Source organism: Hydra vulgaris, chromosome 02 (genome assembly GCF_038396675.1).
Source record: "Hydra vulgaris chromosome 02, alternate assembly HydraT2T_AEP".
Lineage (NCBI taxonomy): Eukaryota > Metazoa > Cnidaria > Hydrozoa > Anthoathecata > Hydridae > Hydra > Hydra vulgaris.
The window spans coordinates 31,365,889-31,377,428 of record NC_088921.1 but is presented as its reverse complement, the minus strand read 5'-3'; the positions used below and the strand labels follow the sequence as shown (position 1 = coordinate 31,377,428).

At 29.3% G+C, this 11,540-nt stretch overlaps 1 protein-coding gene across 1 annotated transcript in view; it reads right to left on the bottom strand.

Annotated features, from left to right (window-relative positions):
* LOC100202014 (CD151 antigen) overlaps window positions 1–1,042 on the bottom strand; it is a 29,634-nt gene extending 28,592 nt beyond the window's left edge. Inside the window, exon 1 of the mRNA XM_065790598.1 lies at window positions 899–1,042. Within this exon, the coding sequence (XP_065646670.1) occupies window positions 899–958 (60 nt within the window). The 5' untranslated portion in view covers window positions 959–1,042. The remainder of the gene's footprint in view (window positions 1–898) is intronic.
* Between the last annotated feature and the right edge of the window lie 10,498 nt (window positions 1,043–11,540).

Here is an 11,540-nt window from a genome sequence, read left to right as displayed (position 1 = left end):
CACTATTAAATAGGGAGTTATTAGAAAACAAAGAATAGTGTTAAAGAACAAGGAAACATATGACAGAAGGCTGTTATTCCAGTCTTCTGTATTTATAGGTTGTACGAGTCAGGAAAATATGAAGATTGGAAAAAATTCAAATGCATTAAAGCTTGAGCAAAAAACAAAGTAAATAAAAGTTTTAAAACATAAAGGGATACAGTAAAAGGATGCAATTTTGCTGAATGACAAGTCAAGCAAGAATTACTTTTGGTTAATAGAACTAGAAACAATAGCTCATTTGAGCAGCGACCATGGTATAATTGAGGAAAAAAGAAAGAGATGCAACCTTACAACAATGGGAGAGTGGCTCAAGCTTAGCAGATAAACTAACAAGTGAGAATAAAATTTTTTAAAAATATAAATTTTTATAAAGAATTTTTGATATTTTTTAACAAATAATATTAAGTAATGATTATTTTTATTATGTTTGGAGGTTTATAAACAAAACTTAATTTAAAAAAATTAAATCTTTTAGCATTAGTATTATCAATATCTAAAATATTAAACTCAAATAGTTTATTTAATTGAGAAGTTTAGATATAAATCTATAAAAATGTATAACTTTTTTTATAAAAAAAAAACTTTAAAAAAAAAGTGTATTTTTCTGAGACAATAATAAAAATTAGTATGAGTATAATGTAGTATATTTTCATATTTATATAAACATGTATATAACCATGCAAACATACTACAATAAAAATAATTTAAACTATATTACATAGGTATATATAGTGGTATAAATAATTTGTTAAATATAATAATAGCATGTTATAAACTAAGATTTATGAATCAGATCGTTCACTTTGATGCCTGTTTACAAATTTATTTCATTTAAAAAAATTAAAAAAATTCTTACCCAAAATACTACATTAAAACCAAATAAAAAAAACTTCACACAAGTTTTTGTAGCGGCCATATCTTAAGAGGTAATCAGGTTTCGGAAATATCTGACAAGATTTCTGATTTGCAAAAACATAAAACGTAAATAAAGCCACATTCAAACATTCTCTGCGCTTGAGGAGATAACGTATGTACTTGACGGAGAAGTAAAAGAAAAAAATTAAATTCAATTTAAATGTTGGACTTTTAAATTTAATTTATGAATTTAAAAAGCACTACGTTTATATAAATTGAATCGCAACAACTATAATTATATTTAGATCTAGCTCTTATTTTTATTTAGTATTTATTATTTTATTATTTGTTTATATATACAAATAAATGTCTGCACAGAGCTTTTGTGATGCCCGAGTCCAAAAGTTTATTGGATGCCCTATCATACTCCGAATCTTAATATAATAAAAGCATACAAGTTAGTTTATTTATTTATTTTTTATTTATTTTCATAGAAAATTCAAAATCCCTTTGACATTATTGTAGAAAAATCATTTTCCGGGCATTCCTAGAGCCAAAATTTGAAAAAAATTTTTTTATGCTGTTGTGAAGAACTATCTTTTGCCTTTAGAAGTTGAAACAGACAAGGTTAGATAGATTCTTCTAAAAACACACATATAAAAGTATTAAGGCAGTTCCTTTGCATAAACCTAATTTAAAAGTTTAACAAGCTTTTCTCTCGCCTAAATGTTTCTTCTAACAAAAAAAAATGACAAACTTCCTCAGAAAATTAATTTTTTTAAATTCTACTGTGTAGAGTTTAACGAGATTTTCAGCTTTGAAAAGTAGTTCTTTGTCTGTTTGAGATTTTTGTGAAGAAGAAGGAAAGAAAACTTATACATTCCTCTTCAATTATTTAAATATAGTTCTTATTTAAATGTTAAGATTGTTCGGTACAACACTATAATATATATATTTTTTCGTATGTGAATGTGGTTATTAAAGTGCTCCCTAAATTCGACTTATCATTGAGCATCACGGAAGAGCATTTAACTAGGACGATTACCCCTTTTTCCTTACCAATGTTGCTTATTGGGCTAGAGCCGGCGTCAAACCTCTGATCTTTTGGTTCTAAGCCAGAACTCTAATCAATGCGGCATAGCTGCATATATTTTTTGCATTTTTTAAATTTTAGTTATTTAGGTGCTCCAAGAAGTCCTAACGGTCTTATTTCAGATCACCACGGAATAGCATTAAAAAAGAAATTTAACGCCTTCTTCTTTATCAATGGTGCAAAAATGGCCAGACCTGCATTAATCTTTGAGCTTCAATGCGTTTAAGGAAGTTTATGAAATGATAGCCTTGTCTAAACCTAACAGATTTTCAAAATCTTTTGATGCTTTTTTGCGACTGTAGCATCAGGGAGTATCTTTTTGTCTGCATTTTCTTCAAAATCAGGTCCAATTACATGCGGATTCAATTCGGTTCTGTCAAAAGCTATTTAGAATCTTCATCCAATCAAAGAAAATGAGTAAAATGGATTTAAGAAGAAAACTCAGGTTGTTAACTGCCAACAAGAATCAACCAAAAAGTAATAAAAGCAACAAACTCAAAGGATTTCATCCATTTAATCAGATAATGCACTTTATTATTACTTTCACCCGAAACGTCCAACTCTTTCAGACGATGTAATGTTTTAAAAGTCTTTCTTGACTTTTTTTGTAAGCGGCTTGACTGCGTCAATCCATGAGCTCCATTGCGTTTGAGAAAGTTTATGAAATGACTCCTTATCTTCTCCTGAAGGATTTTCAAATAGTAGGGTTGCAGCTTTTTAATTGATTACTTTTAACTTAATAAGTGAATTGCAGCTGTTTTTTATTCAAGATAATAGTTACGGTAAATATCGTCTTATTGACGACTTTAAATGAAAACTTAAAGTTTTCTCCAACTTCCATGTACACCTCCACTCCAATCAACAAGCTGGATTGAACACAGGGACTAGTTAAACTAGACTAAGGGACAACTACAAAAAGGACCACGGAAAACAAAAAATTGATGCCACAGTCTTTTTCCCAACAAGCCAATCTCTTCTAACCTTGTCTCCGTTTCGTTTTTCCTCTATAAAAATGGAAATACGAAATTTGCATTCTTTTTGATCTTGTAAAAAATTTCTAGAATTTGAAGAGGTTCTTATCAAAATTATTGTCTTTCAATCAGTATCTGATATTGATTTCGATTGAGCAGGGCTGTTAGAAGTTTATCTAGTTTGTGTATCAAGATCACTTTTATATATTTGTTAGTCACAATGACAATCAACTTAAAAATCTAACTGATTTTTCTGTGAGTCTTCTATGTCTTTGGCAGGAAAAATTAATGAAAACATTTAGAAATCTTACTCTTTGGAGTCATTGATATTGATTTCTATGTCATCAAACTATAAAGAAATATTAATATTTCGAATCTTCCCTCTTTTTTTCCCAGCAGCTTCATACAACTGGTTCAATCTCGGATATCTTTGGTTAACTATACTAAAAGTTATAATTATAATATAAAATTTTAGAATTAATTTATTGATATTATTGATATAATTATTGATCCTTTAAAGATAAGTTTCTTGTCTAAATTTATTTTTGGTTGTTGGAATGTATTTTATTTCTTTACTTGTTGTCGAAATGCAATCAAATCGAAAGCATACAAAACCCAGTGTTTACAAGATTGCAATTATAAAAGAAAAAGAAAAGTTCAATAAATAGAAATTATAAAAGTAGTTATAAAGTTTACTTTTTACATAAATACCTACTTAACAAACCGTTAATTATAAAAAAGTTTTCTATTTTTTATGCAAACAAATAACCAATGAAAACGCGTGCGTTCATGTTGTAAATGAAAACTTGTAGTTTATTAATATTTTATTTGCATTCCTAATGTTAGCAAAATAGTTTTTAAATTTTATCAAGTATTTACAATATTAATTAGAACTAGCTTTTAAGCTCATAAAGCGGCAAGCACATCGCTGACGAGGGCATGTGAAGTAATACACCTGCGTTTTCTCATTAACGTTTTTGAATAGTTTTTTAAACAGACAGTCAGTTTGCTTATCGCGTCGTGTATTCACATTGCGGATCTTGTATGTTCAATATGCAGCTTTGCGTCTTAATCAGGGGCAAATCAGATGTATCGGCATGGATAAGCTATGACCGAGGTTTACGTCTACATACAATTACGGGCAATCAAAAATTGTATTTACTTCAGTTCAGGCCGCAGCAACCAAAACTTGCTAGTTTTCCTAGTGACGGTAAAACAAAAATTTAATTCCCAGTGGTACAAAGAGTTTGAACATTTAGAATACAGCACCCGGATAGATGAAGATATTCTTCACACATCATTTAAAGGAAAATACAGCTTCTAAACCTGACACAAGCGAAGTCTGTTAAGGCTTTAAATCGGTATTTAAAGAAGATTGTTGATCTTGTTCAGAGCATCTCAAATAATAAAATTTTTGAGAACTAAGAGCAACACGCGAGCAACACTTCTTAAGGCTTCTTGTTTGGGTTTCTCAAAAAAGTAACAACTTTTGATTTAATTGTTACTCTTTTCATTAAAAATTGAAAAGATGAAAGTATTAACAGAAATCTTAGAAGGTTCAAATTTCAATGTCATTAACAGTATTAATTTAATTGAAAACACTGCCAAGAACCTTAAAAATATCAGACACAGGTGCTTTGAATGATTTGATTGAAAGTGCGGTGATATTTTCTGAGAAATTACACATTGATGCAGAAAACAATTACAGACGATACCATAGATTAATAGCCCTAGAAATGAAAGTTTTTTACTTAAAAGACTCAAAGAGGTCATAAACTCTTTAGCCATGGGTTAATTCGAAAACTCAGTAGATTTAAAGAAAATATTTTCCGTCATCACCAAAATCTTTTTCCTTTGAATAAGGACAATTTAACTATTGAAACTTTAACAAAGTTAAACAAACTTTTTCTTCCTAGATACAAGGATCAAATTCCGCACGTTCAAGTGCTGAAAAGCCAGATGTAAGTTTTATCTGTTTAGAAGAAAGTGATGAAGATTTAAATCATCAAGAACACCAACTAAGATGCTGCAAGACATTTTGTACCATGCTGTGAAATTATAGGACATACTGAAAAAAGCCCATAAATTATGCATTCTTGTAATCACAGTTGCTTAAGGTATAGCATCAAATGAGCGTTCTTTCAGCCAAGTCAAGGTTGTAAAATCACATCTGAGAACAACAATGAGTGATGAGAGATTGGATGGTCTCATCCTACTGAAATGCGATAAAGAACTATGTAAAGGAAATAACCACGAATATCTTGTTAAGGACGGGTTCAACTGAATACTAAATATTAAATTCAAACAGGAGAAAAAAATGAAAGACTGAAGATAAAATATTGTGTGTATAAGTTTATTATCAATCAAGTTACAAGTTTTTATTTTATACGAGGCCTACTTTTTTATATATTTATTTATAGACTCTAATAACATACATAACAACAATATTAATATTTCAGCATTAAAAACGTGTTTAGTTGTAAGTTTTGTGGAGGTTAACATTTTCATTGTGTGTCTAAGTTTATTATCAATCAAATTACAAGTATGTATTTTATATTAGTTATATTTTATTGTTATTCATATCTATAGATTGTAATGTTATTATTCACAACACTAATATTGTGTTTAGTTGTAAGTTTTATGAAGGTTAACATTAACAACACTTATTTGTTTTTTAAAAAAGTTTTTTAATTAATAGTTTGTAGACTTTGTAAATAGGACAGAAATAGATATTGGGAAATTTACATAATTTTTCTTTTGTCATCTTTTTTAAAAAACAAATTATTTAACTTTTTTTGCTTTTTCATATGCTTTTATATGGTAAAAGTTCTTCCCAGTGGTTCAGAAGTATTTTGGTATTTTTGTTTTTTCAGTAAAGTTTCCCTATATCTTAGTTTGGGACCACATGACCACAATCACATGACTTAAATTGTTTATAATTTTTTGATATTAGTTGTTTCTCGTATCTTGGATAAGCTTGTTATATTCAATTTCACTTCGTTTAGTACTTTGGTTGCAAAATTATATTTTAATTATTTAGGTGCCCCAAGAAGACCTAACGGTCTTGTCACAGAGCACCGCAGAAGTGCATTTAACTAGGAAGTTCGCCCAAGTAAGCATTGAACAGCTGGTAAGTAGTTGGCCCGATCCTAATAACCAACTATTAGCTAGTTGGGCAAACAGTCGGCTTTTTAGTTAATACCGTGGAAAAAACGTAACGCTTTTACCAACACTTAGCCATCTTTTTAATAAACTGTTGTTCGTAATTAACAGTAATAAAACAGTTGGCTAACAGTTGGTACCATTACCGGGCCAACTATATGATTTTTTCGCGATTTTTAAATTCGCTTTTGCACTTTAATTGAAAGTGCAAATGTAATAAATGTTTACAACTATCTTAACAACTTGATGTGATGGTGAAAAATGAGTTGCATATTTGAAATCAAAATGAGAAATGTTATCTAAAAAACAAATTGTTGGCTCGGCACCAGAAATTTTTTTTTTTGTTGACCTGTGTAATAATACAGGAATAATCATTGTAATAATAACAGTAGTCATAACATTAACAACTACAATTATAATAATAACAGTTGAAATTTACATTAGTAACAATAATAAAAAATTACTCATAACCCTTAATACGGGTTATGAGTAATTAAATCATAAACAAAAATACATTAATAACTTGATATATTATCTAAAAAATTAAATACGAATTTATCTATAATTAATATTTCAACTTTGACTCCCTATCAGCAGTGTCATTGCTTATAGTTAACGACATAAAGACCGCATTAACATCATTTAAGTTCTTTTTAAAATCTGCCACAACACAGGTACCAAAAAAAGAAATTCAAGTAAAGCCTGCAAATACCTAAAAAAAATGAAAATTTTTAATTAAAAAAGTATTACTTGCATTTTATTGTTTGTAGAATTAAGATAATAATATAACAGAAAATATATAGAATAAAAAAATAGCTATAACAGCCTAGGTCTATCACACAAAACACAGTAACAATAGCGCATATCATAAAATATTTGTAACCACACATTATTGTCTTCAGAGTAATTAAAAAAGAAAAGATTATGAAAAGGCTAGACAACACAATGCAATTACACTGGCAAATAACACCGCGACTTAATAAAATATTTTATCAAGTAATATACTTGGACTAAAAAGATTTTATTTATTACAATATTTGAACAATCGAGGGACAATTATAGTTAAACAATTTGAACAATCATGAGCAAGCAACTCGTAAAATATTTCTTATGAATGGTCATTATCAATTGTGGTATTAAGAAATACATAAGAGCTCAGTAATTACATAAGTTTTATTAATTCCCCTCTCATCTAAGAGAGAGGGAGAGAAAGAATGTGTTTCCAAAGCAGCATGTTAAAAAAAGTAAAACCCGCAATAAATAGTAGTAACTGGATTTATTATGTTACCAGTAAACAAAATTAATTTTACCTCAATTTAATTTCCAGAATTTCTTAAATTAGCTCCAGCTTCTCTCTAACAGTTGACTAATGATTAAAAGAGTAGATTTTACATCATATTAAATTTACAAAATTAAAACCATGTTTCAACAGTACGCAAACTAATCAAGTGATGACAAAGGCAACTAAAAAAAAAAAGAAGAAAATAATTATGTTTAAAATTATAAAAAAAATTTAAAATCATTTACATTTAAAACTGTTATTAATTCTTACTATAAATAGTAAAATGCATAATTTGCTTTGTTCTAAATTGCCTAAAGTAAAATCAAATTAACAGACATTAACATTAGAGAGCCTATATACTCAGAGAACGGACATACGTGTGATCAGGGTTGCCATCTGGTGTTTTTTAAAGCCAGATTTCTCAAATCTGGTTTGTTTTTTTATCGTTTGGCTTGAAATTTTTGTTTTGGTTTATTTAAGAAAACCTGGTTTAAATCTGGTTTATTTTAAAGTCTTTGGTCTTTTTTTGTTTTTTCTGGTATGTTTTTTAAAATCTGGTTTAATTCTGGTTTATTTAATTATAAATCAGTTTAATCAAGTTTTTATTTCATGAAAAAAGTGAATTTGAGGAAAAGAAAGATTTCTATTTTTTCATTTTATAGAAGAATAATCAAGTTAAAATAAATGAATGAAATGCTTACATTAAAATCCTAAAAAATTTAAAACTTTTACTTGTAATGTCATTAAAGTATTGCTATTATCCCTTAATTGCCAAAAATATTAGAAAACTATTACATTCAAAACGATATTTTTTGAAAAAAATTAGTCTGTAATGAATGTTGTTTGCCAAGTTGAAATAGCCTTTTCAAATCTACTGTTATGTCTTATGGATGCAAAAAGTGAAGAAATTGAAAATCATTACAGAAATCGTTGTTAATCATAAATTAATTTAAATTGCATCATTAGAGCGAGTCTAAAAACTTTTAATAAAAATGAGTTTCTAAGAACACCGCCGAATTCTAAACTCCTTCGTGAGACCTAGATCTCTGCAACATAGATGTCTACTGCCTTGGCTGTCTATGTGTTCCGTTTCTAACTATTTTGTTGAGTCTTCTTATAGGTCATTTTTGCATAAAAATCAGACTAAGAAAATATCAAACCCAGTCTTGCATGCAGTCATTTGGATCAAATCGTATTTAATAAGGCAAAAGATTTTTTACCAGGACTTTAAAATAATTGAGTCAATTATCGCAAAGGTTGGAGAAAACAAATTTATATCCATATGCAAGCGAAAAAAAAAATATGTATTTTAAAGGTTGATAGTGTCGGATTTAGAATAGGTGTTTGGGAGTAAATTACTTTCCTCGCGCCACTTTGAAGGCTGGACTGGCACCCCATTAAACATTCACAGACTCGTTCTTCTATTCCTCTCTCCCTTTCTTTCAAATAAAACTTTAATATTCAAGGATGAATTTTTGGATATAAATGATTTGATTAAAAGAAAAGAATTGATATGATTTTTTCTTTTTTTTGGTCTGGTTTATTTCTGGTTTATTTTTGTTTCGTTTTTGGCTTGTTCCCGAAAAAAAACCTGGCAACCCTGTGTGTGATCGTTTTTGATTGGATGTTCGATTTTGATGGCTTTTGACGCCATGTTTTGCCAAAAAAAACTAACTGAGAGTGAACTTGCTACTAAATTTTTGTTAAATATTTGTAAAAGTTTATGAAAACTGATGTGAATGTAATACAAATTCATGAAAAAGAATGTGCTTTAACTACTGATGTCATGTCAATAACTGAAAGTGGTAACTATGGTACATATCAAGCTCATTTTTTTGGCATAACTTTTTACCAAAAACTTTGAGAGAAAGTCAATTAATGAACAAATTAAAACTGATACAAAAATTAAAAGTTCAGCTTTTATCCTAATTCTCATTAATTTTCATTAAAGCTTGAAAACAGGTTTAAAAAATTCAGACCTGTAATATTTAGCCTTAAGGAATAAAAATGAAGTAAAAATATTATTTTGAACTTGGCAGCAAGATATGATAATACAAGCATTGGCTTTGAAAGAATAGATTCAACTAAAACTAATTAATAAAAAAAATTGTAAAACTTTTGTCAGGTCTAAACTTTTGTTAAGTAACTTATAAATTACAAGTAGTTTTTTGACGTTTTTTTTTAAAGAATTTATTTAGCAAATAAATTATTATTTGCCAAATAAATTTTTGTATAATAAATGATTTTATTAGAAAACTGCTAAGAAAAACATAAAATATTCAAATTTTCAAAACAAATTTCTTTTTGTCTTCAATTGTATAACCCAAAATATTGGGTTATACAATTGAAGACCACACTGGAAAAACAATCGAGCTACATTTTTATTGTTTTGAGTAAATTAGATTATTTGCTTTTTTAATTTTCTCTTTTTTATTATTTACTTGAGCAAGGTCTTTAATTAAAAAAAAAAGTTTTACTGTCAACATTACTTAGAAATGATGGTGTTGTTATTGTTTTACTGATAGGACACCTTTTTGACGCTTGATCGTTTTTCCGTTTTATATTCTTTTTTTTTTTCAAAAAATGTTTGTAAAATAGTAAATTACAATTTTAGCTGGTGCAGTGTAGAGTGTATCTATTGTTTGTCTAGAAAAATAGCTAATACAATAAATTAAGGGAAACTTAAACTTTATTACCTAGAAATAAGATGCGTTTTAGTAATGGTGATCAAGATTAGTTAAAAAATAAAAAGTTAATTGTTTTTAATCATCAGTGTCCAAGCTACTTCCTTCAGAACCTTCAATGATGTCTGTAGCTGAGGTTGAAAGGTTGTCAAAGAATGCATGGTTTTCAGGTCGACAAAAGCGCTTGAGAACCTGGAGATCTTTATACTTTTCTTTGCTGATCGCGTTGGAAGATTTCTAAGAATTGATTCCTTCTTCTGGGGTTTTGCTAATACAACGGTTTCCATTGAGCCATTCCAATTATTTCTATATGACACCAATTTAGGATGCTGAGCCTCAAATAGGATTTCCTGCACTGGTCTTTTGGGAAAAGGACATATTGCTTTAAAGTTTAGTTTCATGTGGTCAGTGAAGGTCAAAAACTGGTTGCGAGAAAAACGAATAACATTGAATGGTGTTGGTTTAGCTCTAGCTTCTTCTAGGACTCTACACCAGTCTTCTGGCAACTCCACATCAGCCTTTTGGTTTACCTGGCCCATGTCTCTGTCACACTCCATGTAAGAGTGTCCTTTGATGGGGAAAGTCAGCTTGACAGTCTTGAAGCGCTTGTTGGTGTGGATCATTGTGTGGAAGAAACGGATGATTGTGAAATTTTTATTCTGTCCAGCACACCCATCACAAAAAGCCTCAAGGTCAGTGACATTACTTGAAAGATGATTTATAAAAAAATGATACAACATTGACGCAACGTCATCTGTACCCTTCTTTCCTTTGGTTTCGTCGTAGGTATATATGTATACATCATTTGTGGACAGCACGTGAATGTTGAAAGATACAAAAGTAAGTTGGCGACGGTAGTAGACGTCACTACACGTCTTGTTTGGTATAGGTAGATTTTTTTGATAATCAAATGATATTGCCTCAACCGCTTCAGTTGCTTGAGCACGTCTGCGTGCTTCCGACTTTCTTGTGTAAAATGTATCAGCTTTGCGTTTGTGAAGTTCATGTTGTTTGGTCAATTTTTCTTTTTCCTAACGTAGGACATCTACGTCTCCTTCATTCTTTAAGATGCATTTTTCCACATGCTCTATTTTTAAAACTAACTCGTCACAAGTCGCACAAGTGTCTTTCCTTGGGTATCCAAAGCCTATATTAAGGTGGTAGTATACCATTAAAAAAAATCTTGCATTTCAGGGTTTTTTCAGTAACCGCAACTAAATTTGAACTGAAATTTTGGCTTGTGATCCTTTACTTATGCAATTACAACATACACTAAAAGTTTTGGATTTTGACCAAAAAAAGTCAAAATATATGCATTTTAGTCATATTTGGAAGTTTTGGTGTTATTTGAGAACACAAAATCACTCACAAAAGTAGAACACAATTAGCTGTAAACATAATTCTAGTAGAGGTTGCAAATACATGTGTTACAAGCAAGTGTACCAAATTTT